Raw genomic sequence first — 25,510 nt, 5'->3', positions numbered from 1 at the left:
CTGTTTAAGCCACAAAATTCGATTCATCTTATTGCATAAATTAAGTTTTTAAAAAAATGTGTATTTGTTACACTATGGATTTGTGTCGTTTTCGGTATATCTCTTTTTTTTATTCAAATTTGTTTATTTCATTGTATTTAGTCGTTTATATGTTTTCCGATTTCGAAATGCTTAAAAACAACAACAAAAAAATGTTCTTCATATACAAAATGAATCGAATTAAAAATATCACAACATAATGCAAGGCTCATTACTGGTTTTCTTTTTTGTTTCTTTTATATTTTGTATCGTTTGCTGCTATTTAAAAAAAAGACGTATTGAAAATTGTTGCTGTTTTTTTTTCATAAATAATATTCATCATTGATTAACAGATTCCAGTACAATCGATTTAGGAAGATCCGAACCATTTGGTTTAGTTATTGTTGTAATTTTTGGCGAAAAGCAAATTAATCAATTTATTTTCTATATAAAATCTCAATATGGTCGTATGTCGATTTACCTTGCTTTATGCTATGTGATTTATTGTTGAACTAACTAATAGCCATCATCACTGTTCTCGTCATCAGTGATGCTAACATTGAAATTCGTTTATTTATCCATTTTATTTAAGATTTTTTTTTTTTTGCATTTGGTTTGTATAAAATGTTCGATCGGCGATTCGGATAGGTTGAGCGATAAAATGAATGAAATGAACAATGAAAAACATTTTTTGGTGTGTTTCGCTCTTTTTTCTTTTTCAAAAACAGTTTACAAAATACTCAAACGATGTGAAACCATCACATTGAGCCATCAAAAAAACACTGTGTATGCGTGATGCATAGCTTCTCTCAATATTGCCAAATGTGAACCATGTTTTTTTTCTCCATCAAATTGCTCGTATTCTTATTTGCTGTTTGCTGATGATGAAATTAATGTTGTTGTTGGTGCGTGCATTAAAAATTGTTCATTTTATGGGGTGTAATTTCCCTTGTGAGTCAGTCTCATTAGTCGCTGATTTGATATAGTCATCGAGTATTGTAATAATTCATTTTTTTTATATGAAAAGCTAACTAGCAAATTGGCATGATGAAACAATATCTCTTTTCTCGTTTGTGTTAGTGTGTGTTTTTATATATGTATTGTTTTTTTGATGCATTTTCAGTGAAAATCGTTTGTCGCTTTCTTTTTGTTTCATTTTTGTCATATAAATTTGTTGTATACATCTATTTCTCTATTCTGTGTACGATATTCGATTTTGTAGCAAGTTAAACTATTTTTGTCGGTTTTTTCACTTATTTTCGTTATCGTTCATTGATTTTAGTTTTATCGATCATTTTCGACGAGCGTGAATTACATTTTGCTGTTTATGATGATTTTTTTGAATGCGAATATGATATCATTGGGTATTTTTGTTTGTTTAATCGTATTTTATTGTAATAAATATTTTAATAATTGAAATTGATTTTTGCTTTTTGAATTGTATAATTAATAGTTTTTTTTTTGTTCTGTGTGTATATCTAACCGAAATACTTGCTGCTGTTGCTTATTTCACATTCCTTTACATATTATTGAAATGTTGACAGAAATAATTTTGTAAATTGTTTTTTCCTTTCTCTTTCTCTCTCTCTCTATCTCACTAGGTTTGTTCTCGTTCCGTTTTTGATTGGTCATTTGAATTGATGTATGATGGATGGCATTTGTTAGTTTCATGGTTTATTTTGTATTTTCCCATATTGTTTGAAATGTGTGAATTTAAATCTAAACAGTTCAATGAAAACACGACACACAAGCACAATCGTTGGCGAGGTTGGGCGTGATGGGAGAGATTAGGAGAAATGTACCTATTTGAATGTGACTTAGGAGTCATATGATGAGCTGAGACGATCGTTCGAAGGGGGTGATGGTGACGGTGGACTTGATACGGAACTCGAATTACTGGCAACACTGTGACGAGATCCACCAGTCGACTGCATATCAACGACCTGTATTTTTTTCAGTTAGTAGTGGGAGATAAGTAACACATCATAGTTTTTTTTAATGGAAAGTATTCAAGAGAGAATTAAGCATTCCAAATAGGTAAATAACAAACACGAAGAGGACAACACTTAACCATCGAGTGCATAAATGAGTTTCTTCTTGATTTTTTTTTTTTGGAAACTTCATCGTAAGAAATAAAAAAAATAGTGAAACTAGTCGGTGAATATTGACAAATTTTGAATGAAACTTTTGTGTACTCGACGGTTTCAGAAGTTTGCAATCAAGAAAAGGAAATATACTAAATCCAAATTCTAAATATCAAAACAGGCAAAATGGCAAGCGATTCACAAAACAAAACTAAGGAAAACTAATTAAGGGTGGGATTTAAGAAGCATCAAATTATCAAGATACACACGCATATAAAATGAAAGAAAACAACTAAAAGTAACTTCGGTTTTGGAAGCGACTACAATTAGCCAAAAATTAGGTCATATATTTTTGTGTTTTTTTTTGTTGTAAGGTATACGGAACAGCAAAGTAAAAAAGAATTCATTTTAATTTCTTTAAATACATTTACGAAATATTTCGTTTACAAAAATTTATGATAAACGGTAAAAACATAATAAATATTTCAGGGCACTTTATTCTAATTTGTTTTTTTTTTTCTTTACTTAATCTTTGTTTGTCTGTTGGATGCCCTCTGTAAATAGCTCAACAAAGCACTGATACAATAATTGATAATAATAAAAAAAGAGATAAATAATACTAATTTTTTTTTAAAAAAAAGCAATAATAAATATTTCAAATTGTCCTATTTTCGTTTACATAAAAATAAAATCAAAAAAATAATGTTCAATATTGTTTTTATATAGCACAGTAAAAGAGGAGTAAATAATATATAAATGTTTTTATCTCATTAAAAACAAAACAAAACTTGGGATAGATAATATTCACTACTTCTATTCAACTCATGTTATATAGCTGACAGATCAAATAGTTCAAAGGTTTTTCTTTGTATTTGTTTTATTAAATTTGTTTGTTTTCTTTCTTTCTTTTGTTTATGTTTTTAGCTAAACAATATATTTTCTCTTATTTGTTTGTTTTTGTGTCTCATTTTATGTTGCGCAAATTCTTATTATAATTCTATCGTAATTTATATAAATTATAAGTACAAAACAGAATATAACACGATGCGAGATTTGATTTTTGTTTTTATAAAGTATCATTCACCTTCAAAACGTCATGAAGACTGGACATACTACCCAATGGACTAGGTGATCTTGGTAGAGATGGTGGTTGTTCACGCGGTCGTTGCGGTGCAGCTCGTTTAGCACCTATATTATTGTGTGTCCAAGTATGCCGTTAAATTGTCGGAGAATAAAAATAACAACAATATGGTTTTTCGTCATTTGATTTGATTTTTTGTTTGTGTTTTGTTAAGAAAATGGTAGTAGATAAACTCCTTCATTTTTTTTTTGTTCTAAATATATATCGCACACACTCACACAAAGGAGGTCGAAACTTTTAGAAATGCGACTCACCGTTGTATGGTAAAATAGGCCGTTGTGCTTGTCGTGGTGGTGCCGGAGCGTGTCTCATTGATGTTGAAACTCTTTGGTTCGTTTGATCGGCCGTTTCAATGGTCGTTGGTAAATCCAATAGTCGTTGCTTTTGTATACCATCGCCGGGCCCCATATGTGATATATGATTGAAATTCGTTGGCGCTGAAATCAATTTCGATCGTCGATCCGTTCTGAAATTTAAATAAATGATTATTAATTTCAGTTTTCATCGTTGATCCATGTAAAACACTTACGTTCTTGCCGGTCGATTATTGGTTTCCCTCAACGAAAATCGTCGTTTTGGTTTCACTCGACCTTCTCGGTCGCCTTGAGTGTTAATTAACTCCCCTATGGAAAACATAACATTTTACACAAATCGGTCGAAATTTCGGTTTTTTTTTTCAAATTCAGTTAAAACAAAGTTCATTTGAATAACAATTAATTAAATTCTGTTGGATATAATTAAAATCTTGTGTGCATGAATGAACTTACTTGTGTGCATATTAGCCAAATAGATGACCATGGCTTGATCGTTAATATATGTAACAGCCACATTACCATGGTTACTTAATGGACGTGATCGTTTCAATCCAATTGATTGAACCCAATCGGCTGTTTGTGTATTGAAGATATCCAAATGTGTTTCGGAAAAGACTAGTAAATGACCATCACAATAAGCTGAAAAATCACCAGACATTTATTAATGACTTCGATTTCTATGTTCTAGCGCTGCTGATTCAAAGTAAATTTAATGCAAAACATACTTATGTGTGTTGGTAATGCAGGATACATAATTTCTCTATCACGAGATTTGCGCCCTTGAAGGTCTACATAAATAGCAAGCGTTTGAAATACAAGCAAGAATTCGCCATGGCCTGGAATCTCGATAACTCGCCACGCATCAACGCCCGAGTAATTAAGAAAAGCGCATAATTGATTCTCTGGATGTACTAAGGCTGCATTTTTTAAACCAGAAAGAAAAAAATATCGATAAGCTCACATTTCTAACTACGCGTTTAAATAAAACCAATTTATTTCGGTTAAACGGCGAAAATGCAGTGTTATTTGACGATCAACTGCATTATCATTGGACTGTCAAAGCTTAACATTTTTACAAAATTGAATTGTGATCGTGATCTACTTACACATTGCTTGTGCTTCACCCTGCAGGAAATATGCTGTGAAACCACTTTGATGTCCAACCGCCAATCGCATGTCAGACAAAATTTGAAGACCTTGTACTGGATAAGCAACGGTGAATTCGCACATCTTATGATGACGCGTTCGATTCCGATTCACTTCATAGACAATGATTTGCGTTTGATTATTTGGTCGTTTTAATGCAATACAAATACAATAAACCGGCTGAGGATTTCGACGAATTATGCCAATGCACGCTGTTATACAGTTCTTTGAGTCGATCACCTTAATCCATTCAACATCAGTCGCTTCAAGTGCTCGAATTGGTAACAAACGAACATGCCGTTGTTTACCGCACAACACCACCAATATTTGCTCCTCAACGATGTGCCATAACTGAATTATTTTCTTACTTTCGCCAATGCGCGCCATTTCTATAGTGAACGATAGCAAACATAGACAAAGTTACAAATGAAATTGAAGAAAACACAAGGCAAATTCTTACCACTTCGATCTAAATCCAAACAGAACAGGCCATCTTCGGTGCCAAGTAGTATTCTGTCTGGATCGATGATAAGCGCACTTTGAGCACCACGAAGCACCGACAAACTACTGTCCAATACTTCACGCACACGGAATATGGCTGTATTTGGTAAATTGTTACGCTTCAGAATGCGATGCAATTCGCTTAGTGCGACCACCCATTTTGCCTTTTCCGATTCGGTGTCGGCCAACATCAGTGTATGTGATGGAAGACCACCATCGATCAACGATGTCGTAATCTATACGCAAATGAAAAGAAACAAATTGTCATACGTTCATGTTATTGATTTTCAAATGTTTGTCTCAAAAATCTACATACTCGGAAAATGCATGGAACATCTTTCTTAGCCGCATGGATGACATCACTTTCACGTACACCAGTTACAGCAAATTCTGGATCTCGCATATCTAATACCTATGTTTTGATGTGAAGAATTTTTGGTTTAAATTTCATGGTCCGTCTTGCAAATTGAAAGAGCAAAAATGAATGGTTTGACAACGCTCACCTGTGACACATGCACACTTGGCAATGCGCTTCGATCGGCTGTTATATCGTACAGAAATAGTTTAAAATCACAAACAACAACAAATTGACGGACCCAGCCACGTTTAACTGCGCCCATTTTGGGTACTTTGACATATCCTTCGTATGCGGTGCCAATGCCACGTGTTGGATCAATTCCAAGTGGTCGTTTTGTTTGATCGGATGGCACCGGACACGTGGTAGGAACTTTCTGACAACAAACAGTATGACATGCAAAACCGCACAGTTCACAAACAACACCCTGTCGCGTCAGACCAACCATTAACGATGTACAATGATTGCATTTGGTTGGGCTGCTGAACGTTCGCACCAAAAATTGATGCATTTTCGGCTTTTGAATCATTGTACTATGTACACTATGTTGATCCTGAAAAAGACAACAAATAAAATTATTAAACATTATTAAATTGAAATTGTTATTTCTCTCTCTCTCTCTCTCTCTCTCTCTCTCTCAACAATACGCTTACCAGTGAATTTTCGCTCAAATTACTCTTTGAGCTGGATAAACTGTGTATTGGATTATCATCAATGTCACCTTCTTCACTTTCCATTGAATAGCCGGAACGGTGTAACATCATTTGTGGTTGCGTAAATGGATTTGTATTCGCATGTTGTTGTGGTGTTTGTGGTTGAATCAATTTTTGTTGTGCTTGTGGCTGTAACGAAAACAAAATGATATTCAATCATCATCAATTAAAAATGATTGTAGAAAAAAACACTGCGCACAATAGACGAATAAACAAAGAACATAAGGGGAACAAAGAAGCAAGATAAAAGTTCATTCATACGTACCGTTGGCTGTTGATTTGCATATGTTTGAGATTGATAATGCTGACTGTGGATGTTGTTCGATGATGAACTGGTTGACGATTGATTTTGAAGATTTGCTTGAAATGGTTGTGATATCGAATTCGATGACGGTAGCTGTTAAAAACACATAATGTGGTTAAAATAATTTTTTTTTACACCAACCGGAACAATACCGTTCGGAAAATATTCAAATATTTAATAGATTTGGTTTTTTTTCTCGTTTGTTGCAATAAAACTTACCATATTAATAGCAATGGTTGATGATGTGGTGTGCGTGGTATTTGTCGTGCTGCCCGATTCTTTAAGGAAATGATCCAGATACGACATCTGTGACGACGGTCTCTCAAGGACTGTATTTGTGTATTTTGTTTGTATCACAGATGCGTGCGAGAGCAAAAATTGATGGTTGTCGTCGTCGTTGTGTTTTTTGTGGTGTGTACATTTTGCGTTGTGTTAATTGTTGTGTGCATTGAATAAAATAATTGATATTTCGATCGATTGCGACCGTATGTCAAGAGTTTACGAGATGCGCGTTTTATGTATTTATTTTTTGTTTTTCATTTGAATATAGCATAAAACAACGAATGAACGAGATAATAAAAAAAATTTACACAATGAACGAAACAAAATTAAATGCCGTTAGCAAATGAATCACACAATTTCGTTAATGTTATTATTGATTTTGTGTTATCAAAATGTTGGAAAACAATTTTTATTTCGATAATTTATTTTTATGTAGTGTGTATTTTGTAGAACGATTTTATTTGTTTGTTTGTTTTTTCGATTCGAGAGAAAAAGTGACACAAAAAACACACACACACGAAAAAAAAACACGCAGTCAGCGGAAGAAAAACGCAAATTAATGACGCCACACACAAAGTTTTTTTTTTTGTATTGAACAGTGGATTAAGTACAGCGCACAAATTCACAAAATACATGATGGAGAATGAAAATAGAAAAAAAAAAACAAATTCATTGTTAGTTCATATTACTTAAAATGTACAGCACTTAATTTTGAAAGTATAGAAACTAAGTAAAATTGAATAAAAACAATTAATAGAACAAGAGAAGAAAAAATATGTAAGATAGAGTTGAACAAGAGGACAAATTATTATATGTATAATTGTATAAGCTGATATAAATAAAATGTTCAACAATAAAATGAATTCTATAAAAAAACGATCGAAAATGATTGTTTTATGATGATAGATATCTTCAATGAAAACTTTTGAATATCAAAAATAAAAATGTGAATTGGATGAAATTGCGGTACGAATTTCCATTGAATTTTGCCAATTTTAAAATGCCGTTTCATCCAATAAAAAAAAAATATCAAAAAATCCCTGAAAATGATGACAAATTCTGAATACACTTGCCGCAAGTGACTTGCGGCTTCAATATCGACAACAATCAAATCAGAATTGATGATGAGCATTCAAATGAAATATATGTTTCTAGATTTAAACTGTTTTCAATAAAAATCGAAAAAAATGAACAATTTTCGTTTTGTCCATTTTTAATGCATGTGTGAATGATGGCATTCATAAATTCTAGTGATGAAATAGTAACAAAAAAATACATTCTGTAAGAAAGAAGCTTTATCAATAATCAAAATCCAATAAAATCGTATTTTTTACCGCGGTATGGTATGTCTATCCAAAGAAGAAAACAAAATATATCTACTCTAGCCAAAAACAAAGCATGAGTTGGGCAAAATTGTTTTAGTCATTTTGCTTATGAATTTTGAATGAATCGAGTCTTTAAATTAGAAAAGCTTTTATTTCGCACAAAAACGAAATTATTACATAGGCATTTGCTTAAGTCTATGTGCAAATGTGCATATTTGCTATAATATATTAATCCAAGCACTTTTGTTATGCGAAAAGCATTTTGTTTTGTCTTTATTGCACTTAAAATATAAAAATAAACCTATGTAAACAAAATCAATAGACAAGAAGAAAAAAACGAACTGATTCTGAAAGTTGTAGAAAAAAGTTGTGTCATTTCCTACATAAAGAAAAGATTCATTCGTGATAAAATGAGCAATTTTTTGTTGTTGTTGTTGTTGTTGCAGAAAAGGCGAAGTATAAAAAAAAACAAGAATTTTGTTTTTGCTTTACGAAAAGAAGTTAAATTGGTTTGCATGAAGTTTTTAAATTAAAAACAAATAAATCGAAATGCATTGAAATTGAAATCGACTGATTGAAATGACTAAATGAGTATGTGAAATAGAGAATGAAATTAAACAGAGACAGAGAGAAATAAAAAGTTACGTTAGCACACAAACCATTTGTGGTTTTCGATAGCCACGCATTCATCGATCTTCCAGAAATGTGCGCTATTGCAAAAGTTCGTATGCATTTCGGAAATCGAATTATTTGGAATTTTTATTCGTTTTTCATTACATTTGATTTATTTCGTGGGTTGGGAAGAGAAAGAGAAAAAAAAGAGAGAAAGAGAAAAAAAATAGATGAAAATCAATAGTTCGGATGAATGCTTTTCACTAAACAAGTCCAAATGTATAGAGGAACGAAAATATGTTGTTGTTTGAATTCAATCAAGAACATTGAAATAAAAAAATAAAAACAAAATAACGATTAATCTTTAAATAAAAACGACACAAGAGGGAGAATCGGAACGAAAAAAAAACTCTATAATTATGAACTGTTGCTGTGGGAACAAACACACTCTATATATTTATTAAGGTTTTGATTTGTGTGTGAATCACACCATATGATCATTTCAATTATAATGAGTGTTTAACTCTTGATTTGGGCAAATGGAGCAATTAAATTCCATTTATGCTAACACTTTGGCTTACACTTTTGCCTTTTCAACATAGTCATGAGAGAAATCTCGCAAGCTCGTAATTCAATGATATATTGTTCATTGAAGCAAATTATCTCAGTATACAGCATTTAAAGGGTGTCTTGATTTCGATTTCTTACTCATTAAATATGAGAACTACAATCGTAGCCGTAGCCGTCGCCGTCGTCGTTGTTGTTGCAAAGATATTCCAAATATTTCAACATGCACATTGACAACACAATAAATTTAAGGAGAATACTTTTTATGATTGAATATAATCGACAGAATTCATTGTATTTAATAACGATGGTTACATTGATTCTTATATTCTAATAAACGATAATACGATATAATATCAACAACCAAATAAAAGAACAAACGAGACAATCGTACAACACATTTTTAATGCTCACTTTCGGAATTCGATTCTTCAACAAATGAAAAACAATTTTTAAAAAAATGGTTCTAATAATAAAAGTGTAACAGTTAAATTATAAAAATATGTTTATTCCATTACAACAGAAGTAACTATGTTCTGCAATTGAATTTAAAGGCAATTTTTTTCATAAACATGCACAGCTCCCAATTATCAAAGAAAAGAAAAAATCGTCTCGGTTTAAAAAAATAAATAGGGCCAAAAAGTTGATACGACTAGATTTTTTGTGTGTGCCTTTTTTTGAAGGAGCTATGGCCTATAAATACAATAGTCACATGTTGCTAATTGAAAGATACGCATACCTAGTTTTTTTGATCAAATCTATTCAAAAATGACTTTCAAAAATGTTCTTATTTCGTTCTTTTCCATTTATTCCTAATTTCTCCATTATAATTTATTAAATAAAAAGAAGTTGACTTAAAAATTGTCAAGTCAAATAATCACATCCCCACGGTGTCTGCAGAAAGTAATGAAAACAATTTCTTTCTTTCATTCATTCTTTTTATCTCGTTGTGAATAACGCGATGTAAGCACGCGCGCGCTGTAGAGTACTTTCTTCGTATATTCTTATTTATTTTATTTGCTACAAAAATATCCGAATATTCATTTTGTATTCTATTCTCAGTTTTTTTTTCATTTTTTTTGTTTTCGTGGTTTTGTTTGTGGTTGAAATCTCAATCTCAACAAAACGCTATGACTACATTTCGCTTACATTTTAATTTTCCTATTTCTTCGTTTGTATTTGCGTTTTTTCTTTTTTACTTCATCTGAAACGAATAGAGAGAAAAGAAAAACGGGATTCGATTGGAAACTCATTCATTTTGGTGTTTGGATGGTTTTTGTTGGTTTTTTTTTTTTTTTGTTTAGTTGAGTGTGTGACACGAAAACAATCGTTAATTGACAATGATGAACGGAACGCGTTAGATCCATACACACACAAACACATTTAAACTTCACACTTTTTTCGGGTTAGCGAGAAAGTTGAAGAGAACAACACAAATGAATGCATCTAATTCCAATGGTTCGTTGTGACGGCACATTGTTTTGGATTTCTTATGTTTGAAATTTGCAATTGAAGCAGTAGCATTAGCGTTAGAGAAAATAAAAAAGCGACAATTACGCACGATTTAGAAAATGATTTAATTTGATATCAATCAAATGCCTACCAAATGATGATTAATGAGCGTATATGACCTGAAGCCGGAGGGAAGCCCAATTATTATATACAACGGTTTTAAATTGGAATTGAATTGTTTTTTTTTTTTTTTTTGTTAAATCAACGATTGAGATTAAGAGCGAGAACCAAGATTTGCGAAATCAATGCGATCAATCGAATCAGTTAGTGAATGGTATGAACGGGAGATCAGTGAGATTTCTTTACATTACTGAAATTTTGCTTCGCTTGAGGGCTGATACCAAAAATGAAGAATATCGAATTATATTTTCAATTCGTAGACAATTAAAATGATCGTGCATCGAACAAAAGAATTTTACACAATTTATTCATTACTACAATAATAATAATACTAAAAAGAAAACAACATCAAAAAATCAAAATGAAATATCAACATATAAAAAAAACTACACCAAAATTCGTTGTAGGGAATTTGTGTTTTTGGTTTTTCATTTGAATTTTAATTGAGAACAATTACGCATATTGAAAATGTGAACTCTGGTCGCGTTTTGTTGTAGGTTGATTGTGTGTGTGTGTGTGCGCGCAATATTTTGTTCGAATTCGATGGAAACAAATGATAGTGTTTGATGTGGCTGGCGTTGTGCACGCAACACAGACACATAATTATGCTGATGGAGATAGACAGACATCAATCGATCATATCAATTTTGTGTGAGGTTTGAATTTTTGGTTTATTTCTCAATGATCGTATGGTGCTGTTTGTACGCAAAAACCAAATCGATGTAATGTGTTTTATGAAAACGTAATCAGATCGAAGAAGTGAGTGAGCGATTGATTTTTTTTGGTTATGAATTGATTCCAATATAATTTCAAGTCAAGTCTGAATAGAAACTTTTCACAGCATAGAAAAAAAGGCCCCATATGCATGATGTAATGCCAACAACGATTGGCAAATTTGCACTGATATGACTATTAATGCTGCTTGAATTTGGGTTAGCTCTGCGACTATTATTATTGTTATTATTGCATGGCCGACGACTATCGTTTGGGTAGCGTCGTTGTCCATGGTCTATTACCGCTGTCGATGCCTCCGACGCACTATGATTGTTGCCAATAGTGTTGCTCAAGCTAATATTATTGTTAACATCGTTATGCGTGCCGATATGCGAATGGGTCGCGGATGCATTATTGCTTTGCATTATTTGGTTAATTGTAGCGTTTGATTGATCAAATCCGGATTGCCTACTTGTCTGTGTGTATTGCATTTCATCATTTGCATTAGCATTTGAAACGGTGGGCAATGCTTCTTGCACCGGTGATAATAATGGCAGTGATGATGATGATGATGAAGATGATGATGGTGGCGTAGATGCGGGTTGCGATTGTGATTGAGACTGTGACTGTGATTCCGATTCAACGTCGTTACATTGATCAACAATTACCAAATCGTCATTTTGTTTAGTGATCATCATCGATTCATCAACATGTTTTTCTTCATCGCTAACAATAATTTGTGCCTGATCATCACTTTCGCACATTTCATTTAAGTATTTATTTACTATATCTAATTCATATTGGGAGAGAGATAGTTCATCGTCATCGATATTGGTATCAGTTTCGTCGGCATTCGATTTTGATGTTGAGCTGAATACACGATTTGCCGCAACCGATGATGATGATGTTGATAGTGTTGTCGCTTCATTTGGACTTTGGTCACTTTTTGATTGGTCGGGCGTTATATCACTGGAAGATACAGATGATAGCCGATTGCCATATGTGTAATAAGCACCGTTTCCGCTACCGCCAGATGTTGATGGCATATTATGTAGTCCGGCCGCTGATAGCATTACTTCCCGGTTACTCAATCGATTTGCTCGAATCGGCTCATTTTCACCGCTCATATCTTTTTCAATTCAAGTTTGATTGTGGATTTTGTTTTCAGGTTTTTGTTTATTTTAATTTGTGTCGAAGTGTTTGGTTTTGTTTTTGGATTTGATTGTTTGTTCATATCAAAGAGAAATATTTTGATTAAATTTTTCATTGATTAAAATTCGGAGAGGAATTGAGGGACTAATTTTCTTTCACGAAAACGGGACAGTTCGAATGAGAAGTGATTAAGTCGAGCGATTTAGCCAATTACTAGTTATTTTTCTCGAGTTTTTTTCTTCATTTTTTTTTTCAGATTCATGATCAGTGAGATCATGAAAATTTGCACTACAAAAGAATATAGTATAATCACCTATCCAAAAAAAAATAAACAGCAGACAATTCTTTTAAATTATTTCTAACCCTAGTAAACTTTTTTCTGTTTTTGAGTAACTAAGACAGTTTGAAATCGCTGAATTAAAGTAAAAAAATGTATCTAATTGGGAAACACTTATTTCCCTTATCTTGATTTGATTTTCCAAAAATAAAATAGTAAGAAGAAGAGAAAAAAAACAAAACTACTACCATTTTGAAGGAAATAAATTGATGTTTAAATGAAAGAGATTAGGGTAATATGATAATGGGGAAATGGACACTTACAGCCTTCGTTTACTTCTAGCCTTTGCTGCAGTTCACGGATTTGGTTGTCTTTTCGCTTTATTTCACCGCCTACTGAATCGAATCGTTGTCTCGTTTCGCGTAGATCTCTGCAAAAAAAAGTAAAAAATGTAAAAATGGAATTGGTATGTTTTGTAGGGTATGGGTGTTCTTACTTTTGTGCTGCTATCAAATCGGCTCGAGTTCGGCTAAGTTCTTCTGATATGGCTGCCTTAGCCTGTATTTCACTTTGCAATGAGCTCTGCAAATTCAATAATTCCATTTTATCTAATTTTTGTGAACGACGATTACGCCAATTTTTGTCCGACGTATGCTGATGCAGTGAACCTATAAAATGAATGAAATTCTTTGTATTTTGCGTGTGTGTTCTTTTTGTTTTTGATCATCTAAAATCAGATGCCAGTGAGATGTTTGACTTACCTGAGTGCTTGATATAATCGAGTTCTTCGCTCATTTTAGCAGCCAGTGCTTGTAAATATGCTCTGGCATCATTGTCATCGGATATCCATTGTACAACTTCAGATATTTGCCGTTCCCATTGATGAATTGCTTGTCGTTTGCTACGAAGCTCTTCGTAATCGTTTTCAATTTGTAGCCGTTCATTTTGCATGCGACGATTTGTTTCGCTTACAACATCCAACTCATTGATTAATTTACGGTTATCGTCAAGTAATATTTTCATTTCACGCTCGTGACGTTTACGTAACTCCGAAATTGTCTCTTCGGAATCGGTAATCGATTCAAGGCGAGATGAATCCAATTTTTCACGCATTTGTTGCATTTCGCGCTGCATCATGTCGCGTTGTGATTCTGCCTCAAGCAATTGCTCACGCAATGCCGTCAATTCGATGTTATAGCGTGCCTGTTGTTGATTCAATTTTTCACTAAATTGCACCTGCAACATAGATAAACAAAATGTGATTTAAAAATGGCTCATGTGATAGTAATGGAGTAAAGATATCGTATTAAACTCACTTCCAATCGTTCAACTTCCATTCGTGATGAATCCGATGACATTCCCAATGAAGAAGATGAGCCTAGATCGGATGTAGTTCGAGATCTGACCTCCATTTGTAACTGTCGACAATACTCTTCGGATCGTTCTCTTAGTTTGCGTTCCTACCCAAATGAAATAAAGACAATCAATTTCAGATGATGAAAAAAAGACGAGAATAGCCATTAGTTACATACCTTTGTTGCTTCCGCAATAACGTCTTCGATCCGACTCTCATATTCCCGACGGCTCTTCTCCATTTTGCGCATATCATTGCGAAGCGTATCAATTTTATGCATTGCATTTTCGAGCTCCTCCTCTTTGTCACGTACTTGACGCGACAATTTTTGCTTTTGATTTCGTAGCTCAGAGAGTTTATCGGTAACTTCAGCATATTCGGCCATTGCAATTTTCCGTTGACTAAGTGCATCATTTAATTCTTTATCCTGAACATTGAGGCGATCATGTGATTCGCTGCGATCACGTACCAAATCCTCTTTTTCCGTATTCAATTGACGCACCAATTTTTCCAATTCTTTGATTTTAGCCTCGAGTTGACCATTTGCCTGTGCATCGGCCGCCGCATTTGATACAGCCTTCAATTGTGTTTCATTCAATTCGAGTACTTTAACTTTACTCTCAAGTTCACGATTTCGTTCGGTCAATGAATCAATTTGTTCTTTATAATGACGCAATGCTTCTGAACTTGAATGTATATCAATGTTATTGTCAACCGCATCCGATTCATTTTGTGTAATATCATTTTGTATTTCATTGGTTCGCGTTATTTTACCAACGTCCGACAAACAACTCGATTGTGTAAATGTGAAACCGATGAACGGCAAATGAAGACCGCTAAACGCTGGGTTTGCTGCTGGTGGTACAGCATCCGATAAACGTACATCATTATCATCGACATCAAAATTTGATGTATCCGTTGGACTTGATACTTCTGCAAATGTTCAATAGTAAATTAGATAGTTTTTCATTTTAAATAATATTTTTGTTTGATAAAACAATACTTACCAGGTATATATGGCGCTTGTCCCAATCGAATATTTTCCCAATCGACACCTTCAAACCATGCATGCGATTTGAAATCATCGATACCATTTTGTCCCAGCCGAAATTCGGGCGGGCAAATTAATCGTCGCATTAAATCTTTTGCATTTTCGCTAACTTGATAGTCGGTGCCTTCGTCGGCGGGAAAATCAAAGCAATTTTTATGATTCATAATTTTTCCATAGGTTTCCACAAGACTTTCGGCATAAAATGGCGTTTCACCGTATAGCATTTCATACATGCATACGCCCAACGACCACCAATCACATTCCGGCCCATAACGACCCTGTCCATCTTCCATGGCACGCAATATTTCGGGTGAAATGTAATCGGGTGTACCGACCGCTACATTCGATTGCACAGTTCCGTTTGCACCTAATTTCAAACACGATCCAAAATCGGCCAAGCGAATGTGTCCACTTACATCTAATACTAAATTATCCGGTTTTATGTCACGATGCACATAACGCAATCGATGAATGCTTGCTATAGCAAGCACCATTTCGGTGATATAAAATCGGGCCATGTCTTCGGGCAAACGATCTTCGAATTTGCTCAATAATGTCAATAGATCACCACCGCAGTAGTAGTCCATTACAAGATACTATCAATGAAAACGAAAGCGAGGCAAGACGACGACGCAGATAGAGAGAAATGTTAAATAAAACATGTTAATTGATGTTATGAAATCAAATGAAAACAACAGGAATAGAAAATCGTACAACATTTGCTTTGTATTTTGTACATACCAAATTGGTTTCATCTTGAAAAGCATAGTGCAAATTCGTGATCCATTGCTTATCGCCATATACTAAAACGTCTCGCTCTTCCCGAAAACAAGCCGTTTCAGCTCGCTGTAATGCACAGAAACACACAAACGAAAACAATTAATTTCCAATTAGAACATTTCCAAATGAAGTGAAATGAATGAGTTTTGCGCAATAAATGAATGTTGCTCTGGTTGTTCGTTTTGTTAATTTTTGTTTCATTTACCTTAAGCATTTCCCATTTGTTTAAAATTTTCATGGCAAACACTTGATTGGTGGATGTCATCCGAACGACACATACTTCGCCAAACGCACCGCGCCCAATCACTTTCAGCACCTCAAAATCATCACGGCTCAAGCGTAAATTTTTGATTAATTGAATGACCGGTTTGACCAATTCAATGAAATCGTTGACAGTTTTTTCGCGCCGCAGCGATGAATTACAGCACTCATCGTAGAGCACAATTAGGGCATCAAGTAGCGCCTCAACCGATAATGTTTTACCTGGATTGACATTTAGCGATGCATTGGTACATTTTTCATCGTTATTGCTGCCGCTTGTGCTTAATAGAACGCTAGACGCACCATTTTCGATGATTATTGATTCTAATTGACGGAGACGCTTCAAACCAGATACAGCAGCTACAAAATAGATGATGAAATAGAGTGAAAAGAAAAACCACACGCACCGATTAAAAAAAAAAAAATGTGTCATAACTCTTTCGGTTTTTTTCTTCGGTTAGTCGATTCGAGTGAGTGAAAAATCGATGATTTTCATCAATAAAAACAAACACTCAGTATAATGAATCTATTTTCAACACTTACCAGGCATTTCTCTCATAATATTATCGGCTTTTACATCAGACATATTGAACGGAAGTTTTTAAACATATTTTCCGTATGGTATTCCGTACCAATGCACCACTTTTAAATTTGATCTGTTTTGTTGTTGGGATTTATGATTTTTTTTTGTAAATCTAGTTGTATGTGTCTTTTGTACAGTTTGCTGCTTTGTTGTTTGTTTGGTGTGCGGTGCGCGTACAAATGGTTGCTGGTTTTTTTTTTTCGAATTATGAATACATCAGGGCCTAAATTGATCGTCCAATTCACGTCTTCGCAATAAAGTTCGTGATCTGTCAACACGGGCAAAATAAGAGAAAACGAAACAAAAAAATTATTCATCAAATACAGAAACGTGTGGCAGTGATATGAATGAGCATGGGTTTTTTCTCTCTTCTCTTTGTCATGAGTAAATAAATCATAAAATTATGTATTATATTATGAAGTAGGGCACAACAGCGAAAGGAACTTGATAGCAAAATATATCAAATAGAAATATAAAATCAACAACAACAACAATATGTATGGAAGTGTATAAATTCTTTGGCTTTGTACAAAACCGTCAATGAAATTATTACAAGCGATGCACTAAAATGCTCGTTGGAATTGTGCAAACGCCAAAAGTTTCGCGTATATCCATGTCTCTTTAAGCTCCTCTCTCTCTCTCTCTCTGTTTGGTCGCAAAATGTAAAGATTTTGTGGCCGCAAGGGAAAATTATGCAAATCACATTGCAACAAAAAGCGCGCGCAAACACACACACACAACCACAGTTCAAACGATCAATCGAATTCCAATGCATACTGTACAGAGCGAGGAGAAAAAAACATCAACGAAAAGTAATTTCTATGAAACATATCCTATTTTATGTGCTTATCGCGCAATCTGCGACCAATTCAACCCGAATTGCAATCACATTTTGTGTGTGCTGAAGCACATTTAATCTTGCGCAACTATAAGCATACGATTTCCACTCCTTTTGTTCTCCAATTCTGTACATTATTGTTATTGCATGGATTTTGATTCTGACTGTGATGTGTGTGTGTGTGTGTGTGTTCTGTGGTTTATGAAAAAGAAGCTTGAAATGTCGATGGCATGGTGACAAAAGGAAATTGAAATTAATTTTATTTATATTATTATGTGTATATGTGCACGCGCTGTACGAACAATTCTACCCAGTACCGTGCAACACATATTCTCACTTCTCTAGCTCTTTCACTCCCGTAAGATTTCGCAGAAAAAGTGATTTTCATTGAATTTATGTTGGGTTTTTTTCACTTCTGTTTTCGATTCGTTCATTCAGAGCATTCGTGTGATTTCACAAAGTGCGTGATTTGATGCGAATGCCATATGAATGCGCTCCGATATTAGTCTTTCTCTCTTCATTCTGTACACTTTTTATTTTACTTTTTTTTTGTTGTGTTCACATAACGATTTATTCATTTTTGGTAATATGCGTGTGCGTACTCATTTAAAAATAAAAATTGAATATACATTTCAATAATTTAATTGAATAGTACAGTTGTTTTTGTTGCAGTTGCCGTTTTGGTTATTGTTGTTGCATCAAAATCCAACAAATATATTAACAGAAAAAAAATTCAACGAAATATTTTTTTATATATAATATATCGGCTCTTATAAATAGATGATTATTTTTAGAAAATTTAATATTTTGTTGTGGTTGTAAGTATATATATATCTCTCTGTGTGTGTGGCACTCGAATACCCCACAATATACATGGGCACATTGTACGGTAGTCAATTCATTTTCACACTAGTTTTTGAAATGCCTTAGTTTTATAATACAAGAAAATAAGAAGAAAAAAAAAATACAATAAATTTTCGATATGAATTCATATCTCGATGTGTAACAACGTCGCTATTCGTTGTTGTTTTGCGCTATTTGATTCAATTTATTTGCCGTATGTGCCGTGTTGCCACTGCCACTTTTTTCTCTTCTTCCTATCGCGCAAAATTCCTTTGTACTCAACAACTCTCGTTTGACGCTGTTTCGATTTTTATGGATACATTTTTCTCATCTCTCGAATTGGTTTTTGCGTATTTGGCGTTTCATTCAAATCGAATGCTCTCAATAACAATCGTTGGATAACGAGCTAACGACAACAACGTAAACAATAACAACAAAGGGAAAAACTAAACCACGATATTGCAATTCATCATCCCGATCATCAAAATACACATTCAGAACTACAACCAATATCACAACGTTTCGACTAATATGGCATTCAATGCTCTGTATTGAGTTGCTTTGATTCTGTCTGAACCGAGAGAGAATGAGACGGAAACAAAGAAATTGAAAGATTTTTAAGTGAATGAAGCAACAACAACACATCTGTTTATTTTCTTTGGTTTAATTTCCACTAAATAAATGATCCTGTGGCAATTGTTGTCAATATTATTATTTTCTTTTGATTGTAAGGAAATTTCGTCTTTTGCGCTCTCTCTCTCTCTCTCAATTCATTCAATATATGCGCGCACTTTAGATCTTTCTCTTTAGCCGCAATGCGCACAACACTTACTGAACCATCATGTTCAGTGGCATGAGCCAAAATCAAATTAAAAACGAAATTGAAACGCATTCTTTTGTTATGTCTACTTGCTTCTTTTGTACACCAAAAATATTATCATATATTGAATGCAATTGCGCATGTATATATAGATTGAGTCACACAGTCGCCAGAGCAGATGATATCCGCTTTTTCATCGGTTGAAACTTCAACGTACAAAGAAAAAATGCGTCTTAATTTGTTTACAAGTCAAAACCAAAAAAAAAAAAACAGACACAACAATTTGACACAAAAGTTCATTCTCTTCTTTTAAACACATACGTACTACCACATATTTGATATCCGTTCTCAAAAATTTGTTGATCGATCAAGATGAGCAATTCACCGGCGAAGAAAGAAAAAAATACTGTTCACTTTTCACGAAAATTACGTGATTTTTGTTTCTCTTTATATTTCTTTTGTTATGTATCGTTAATTTTGCCGCTATGTTATTTCACAACGTGAATCAAATCCACAATATTATTGATAGCTGATGAATGTTTGCATAATTTAATTTCTGTTGCTTGCTGAAATGTAAATCGACAGTCTCTTCGCTATAGAATGTGTAATAAATTTTTTTAGTTTGCCATTTCACAAACACACATACACATACATGAAATGCAAATGTGCTTTTGCGTTAAAAAAAAGCATTTGATTTTGAATTGAGGTGGTTTTTTGTTCAGCTCATTCTTTTGCTACTTTTTTTTTTCGTTAACGACAGTTTCTTTTCTTTGAAATTCTTCACCGCAAGCAGTTAAAATACGGCAAAACAAAGCGTCAAATTAGTGCCACAAACCGTAATTTGATTAAGAACAAATAACATCTATGTCGAGTGTGCTTCGTTAATTCCATGGAGAGCCAATTTGTTGCGACGGTTTTTGTTATGTCCAAAATTTACTAAATACACACGCACCCGTAAAGACAATATATAACGTTCGGGCTGAAATCACATCGTTGTCTGCATGTCTGCATGGATAATTAATTACATCTCTCTCGCACGCGCTGAATTACGTGAATCATGGCTGTGTGCAACAAATGCACTGTAATCACAAACAGATCAAGAGGAAGAATCGAAAATCTAAGAGAAAAAAAATTAACCAAAAAAAGAGCGTTGAATAAGAAAAATTCACATGCTTTTGGTGTATGTGTGTGTTTGTAATATCCGTAAGCGAGTTCAGATTGATTTTAGCCGACAGCCATCGTGCGAACTGCATTCGAAAACAAATAACATAACAGCCATCATCGCCAAATGTCAATGTGATGTATGTATTGATGTTTTATACAGTATGTTGATGCGCAAGCACACTTTGCACACTGAATTGAAAACGCATTCATTGCAAATTAAGTTCGAACATTTTTAAAACTTTGATTCGCAGATGGTAAAAAAGGCGAAGAGTTTGTGATGAGAGTGCACGAGAGATGCAACGTAAGAAATATAGAAAACAAGACATCAACAACATCAAACAAACAAATAAACAAATACATGGATATAGCAAGAGGATCGAAATGCATACACAACATGAGCAACTTGACGACCAAATGAAATGGAAAGAAAGAGAGACAGAGAGAGAGAGAGAGAAAATTGTAAAAAAAACGATAACCGATTGGGAAAAATGCAAAAAGGTAATCGCATGAATGCAAATTCGAGATTTCGAGCTCATGAATTTGATTGGTCGATTTGCGGTTGATGTTGTTGTTGTTGCTGCTGCTTTTTTCTCTTTCGTTGTATTTTGTTGCAATCAATGAAAAAGATATGGAAAGCAGTAATTTCGCATTAGATGTGAAGCGGCAAATGAAATGACGAGAAGCGTGCGCGAGCGATTGTGAGCGCACATCGTAGAAAATAAACCTGTAAACGCCGGAAAGAATGGCATGTCGAATGAAAAAGAAATCGCGAAATCGCAAAGACATTAGATCGTCGTCGTCGTCGTTGTTGACTTCGATGACGATGAATGCTGGCTTGAAGGCTTCAACGACGGCTGTGATGATGAAAATTGGCACAGATTACACCCAAGACGAAAAGACACACAGTGCAGCAAAAGGCGACAACAGCACCAACAAACAACCATTTAGAAATGGAGCTAGTTAAAATTGTTCAGCGCTATATAGCTACACGGATCAAATCGATTAAATGTCTATTAACGAAAATTCGGTTTTTCGCATTACTCACATTCGAATCCTAAACTCTATAGATCATGACTCAGGCATGTGATTTTTATCTAGATACTTTGTCTCTCTGTTCTTTTTATGCTTGTTTTTTTTCGAGAGTTTTTTTTGTTGTTCAATCGGTCGACCGACGACCGAGAGACAGAGAATTCAATGCCGAAAAGTGTGTGCGTCAGTAGAAGAAAAATGCCGCTCTTTACATCTATTCTCTTCACACATCACACTCGATCATCCACGTGAAACTTGTTAGGTTCTTTTTTTTGTGTATGACAACGACGACGAGATCTTTTTCAATATTTCAAATTGGCATACCAACAATTGAACGCCATTTTATGCTTTTTTTATAGTTAGTCTCGTTAACTGGTAGCCATTGGCGCGTCCAATACGATGATCATTCACATTTTCGACCTGAACACGCACTACACGCACACTTCTTCCCTCATTTACATCAATTAGATAATATGTCCAGTTTACTATTTTTGAATGATCGTCGTCGTTGTTGTTGTTGTTGTTGTGTGGCTTGGGTGATTCTTTGAGAGAAAAAAATAGAAATGACACCACCGCATACATATTAACTTTGAACCGCTCATTGGCAGCAGCAATGGCAACAGAAATAGCAGCACCAAACCAAGACAATCAATTTCTTTTGGATCTTTATATGGTGAATACTATTCACTGAATAGTGAATTGTTTATTTTTCTTCTTCTTTCATAATGGAGCCATAGATTCTCTATGTGCTGTATTTTTTTTTTGCGTTGTTGTTGTTCGACTTGACTTTATTTGTACACTACAATGAATGCATGTGTGGCGTTTTACACAGAGAGCGAGTACACAAGTTTCATTTTCCATTGTGTATGCTTTAGTCGTGACCTAATAATAACAACAACGGAGAATCATAGTAGCGGTATACACCCGAACGGGGTTTTTGGTGAACGGGGAAGGCATGAAAACTATACACACAAAACGGCCCCAAATATGTATGTTTGCAAAATGAAATGCAAGAAAATCGAATGACGGAATAAAACGAACAACAACAACAACAAACACTCAAAAATCATTGAAACCGACAAATTCGTTTGATTTTTTTTACTCTGTAAAGTCTATGTGTCTGTCGTTGTTTTATGTTTTGCAACTATCAATTTGCACTCGTGGTGTATTTACTTGGCAATCGACAACGCCAGTCGACTTTGTTTGAATGTAATCGGGTGTAATCTATATACACTGGTACTTTGAAATCGGAAAAGAGAGAGAGAGAGAAAAGTAATTTTGTGTATTTTCCATTTGCTTCTTCGTTCTGTCTCTATCTGCATTGGTCGATTTTGGGCACTTTTACAGCGTACAACGTTTCGGTTCGGCAATTGGATTATGTGACTCTCGCAGCTAATGCAAACCGAACTATGAATCATATTATGAAAACGATACTATGTTTATGGCATTTGTGCTTTTTTTTTCGTTTTCATATTTTTCTTTGAATTTTTCGTTTCTTTTCTTGTTGCCGCTAAAACCACGGTTATATGCATTGTGAATATTCTCATTTACTACGCACGTTATTGTTATTGTTGTTGTTGATGGTGTTTTTCGTCTAGATGTGTCGTTTTTCTTCATGTCGCTTCTCTTTAGCCACCACAAATTATCAAGTCGTTTGCATTTCATTCACTTTCCGTTGTTAATCGACAATTTTCGTGACTACTTAACTCAATTTTATGTTTGATGGGTCATATTTGATATGTATATATGTGTGTCTCGTGTGACTTGGGGTGTGTGTGATGTATGTAAGTAAGTACATGTGAATAGTATTCGTTTTAATTACTTAAATCACATTCCAGATATATAAAACAGCAACAAAAACAGCATAAAACAACAACAACACTCGCCAAATACCATAATATTAACCGTCATTATCATGGCCATTAGAATTGCCGCTGTGTGTGATAGCATCGATGATTCACTCTCCAACAAAAACTTTATAAAATCGGTATAAAATATGCAGAAAAACATCACCATTTCTTTGGCTTGTACATTTTCTGCAAACGAAATGTAATGAAGCGCTATTCCGTTCTTCCTTTTCTCCTGTTCAATTTTTAGTAAAACTATGCCATTTTGATCTCTCTCTCTCTCTCTTTCTCTCTCTCTATCTCTGTGTGTGTGTGTGTGTTTGTGAACTTGAAATTGATGATTAGACAGATTCGAGCTGAGCAAAGAATGTGACGGAAAATGAAACAAAAAAATTATATCGCAGTGAAAAGAGAATATGACACCAGTGTGTCTGTATGCATAAAAGAAATGTGTTTTTTTTTCGCAAATAGCAAAAGGCACTTGCCAAAATTGTAATGTAATTGCACATTCAACGAAGAAAACCGAATAAAATGACGGAATTTCACATGAAAACGGTGCAATTGGTACAAAAAGTTTTAGCATTTAAATTCAAATAGTCGCAATTGTTATGATTTCAATTTTCAGATGGTGTATGCATTTTAAAGTCGGCTTTGCGGCCAACTCCGATCAATCACACTTTTTCATATAAACAATCGATTTATTCGATCGAATTCAATAATATTTTACATATTGAGTGTGGCCGGTGTGTGTGTGTGTGTGGCACCGCAAAAACTATAAAACTTCCACACAAAATAGAACTGTGCACACACACACACATATCAAATATCAACCTTTCAACTAACGATAATATTGATTATTTGCGCGATGCGTGGTGAATTTAACTGTGCAAAAATGACGAACAAAAACTGTTATGTTTGTGCAGTTAACGTTTGGTTCGCGGATGATCTTTGATAAATTCGATTGTTATAACGAACATTAGCAGTGCATACTTTGAATGTAGAACTCTTTCTCTCTGTCCCTCTCTCGCTCAAGCTCTCTTGCTCTCGATGGCTCTGTCTTTCTCTAAAAAACAAAACCATCGACATGTAGAGAGAGAGAGAGATAAAAAGAAGAAGTTTTCGAGAAGAGGAAAAAATTGTGATTAAAAAAACATTCACATACAATTCAATATCTTCTCTTTTTTGTTACATTCAATGTTTACTTCTTTCGTTCCCGTTCCGTCGTTTTGTTCGCATTCATGTGTGCATATTAATACACACGACCATATATTAATAATAGCGTTTTCGTGTTTGTTGTTTTATATGATGATTTTTTTTATTTTATTTTTTTGCGTACTTATTGCTGGGCTTGAAAAACTTATTATTTTTTTGTGTATCGTCTTTTGTTTTTGAAAAGTCACTTCGTCACTATGTATTCGAAAAGAAAATTTTTGTTATTGTTTTTGTTGTTGTTGTTTTGCACTATTAGCAAAATTCAGTGAGTTCTTTGTAGTAAAATTTCCTTCGATGAAAATCTTTTGCGACATTTTCATCAACACAATACAAATGCCACACATAGAGAGATAAATATGTAATATCAATTGGGGTTTTTCTTTTTATTTCTATATTTCTATTTGACGCTCTACACACATATATGTATTTTGCTATTTTTCCTTCATTTATAACATGGATAGATAGATAGGTATATTTTATTTTTTGTTGTTGTTGTTTTTTCTCTCAGTTTTTTTTTTCGTTGTTTTCATGAATTACTTACTTCATTTGCTTTTTTATCTTCCTCTCACATAAGATGAAAACAAATTTTTT

At 34.0% G+C, this 25,510-nt stretch overlaps 1 protein-coding gene across 4 annotated transcripts; it reads right to left on the bottom strand.

Annotated features, from left to right (window-relative positions):
* Positions 1 to 1,104: 1,104 nt before the first annotated feature.
* LOC116340345 (serine/threonine-protein kinase Genghis Khan) lies at positions 1,105 to 25,510 on the bottom strand. 4 transcript variants are annotated; one of them, XM_031766803.1, is made up of 24 exons: positions 25,461 to 25,510; positions 17,127 to 17,434; positions 16,528 to 16,943; positions 16,284 to 16,388; positions 15,499 to 16,138; positions 14,670 to 15,424; positions 14,454 to 14,597; positions 13,899 to 14,373; positions 13,634 to 13,805; positions 13,461 to 13,567; positions 8,843 to 8,893; positions 6,796 to 6,905; positions 6,538 to 6,669; positions 6,213 to 6,401; positions 5,708 to 6,112; positions 5,521 to 5,616; positions 5,164 to 5,440; positions 4,664 to 5,092; positions 4,283 to 4,474; positions 4,011 to 4,196; positions 3,773 to 3,866; positions 3,498 to 3,709; positions 3,187 to 3,290; positions 1,105 to 1,961 (listed from the first exon to the last, which is right to left on the bottom strand). In XM_031766803.1, exons 2-24 carry the CDS (start codon positions 17,167 to 17,169, stop codon positions 1,836 to 1,838), a joined length of 5,460 nt encoding a protein of 1,819 aa, XP_031622663.1. In that variant the 5' UTR covers positions 17,170 to 17,434; positions 25,461 to 25,510; the 3' UTR covers positions 1,105 to 1,835. The 4 variants fall into 4 exon arrangements, with proteins under 4 accessions (XP_031622663.1, XP_031622664.1, XP_031622665.1 ...); XM_031766804.1 differs by lacking the exon at positions 25,461 to 25,510 and adding an exon at positions 20,620 to 20,776; XM_031766805.1 differs by lacking the exon at positions 25,461 to 25,510 and adding an exon at positions 19,993 to 20,069.

This window comes from Contarinia nasturtii, unplaced genomic scaffold (genome assembly GCF_009176525.2).
Source record: "Contarinia nasturtii isolate CC-2019 unplaced genomic scaffold, AAFC_CNas_1.1 Cnas_scaffold_630, whole genome shotgun sequence".
NCBI lineage: Eukaryota > Metazoa > Arthropoda > Insecta > Diptera > Cecidomyiidae > Contarinia > Contarinia nasturtii.
Note: the sequence above shows the minus strand (reverse complement) of the source record. Positions and strands in the feature narration are given on the sequence as shown.

Bases quoted from the DNA above. Each gene is read 5' to 3' on its own strand.
- LOC116340345 (XM_031766803.1), bottom strand. From the start codon at position 17,169: ATGTCTGATGTAAAAGCCGATAATATTATGAGAGAAATGCCTG. The intron at 13,806-13,898 runs GTAAGTCAAACA...TTCATTTTATAG, and splicing joins CGATTATATCAAGCACTCAG to GTTCACTGCATCAGCATACG. The intron at 3,291-3,497 runs GTGAGTCGCATT...ACAATAATATAG, and splicing joins GCCTATTTTACCATACAACG to GTGCTAAACGAGCTGCACCG.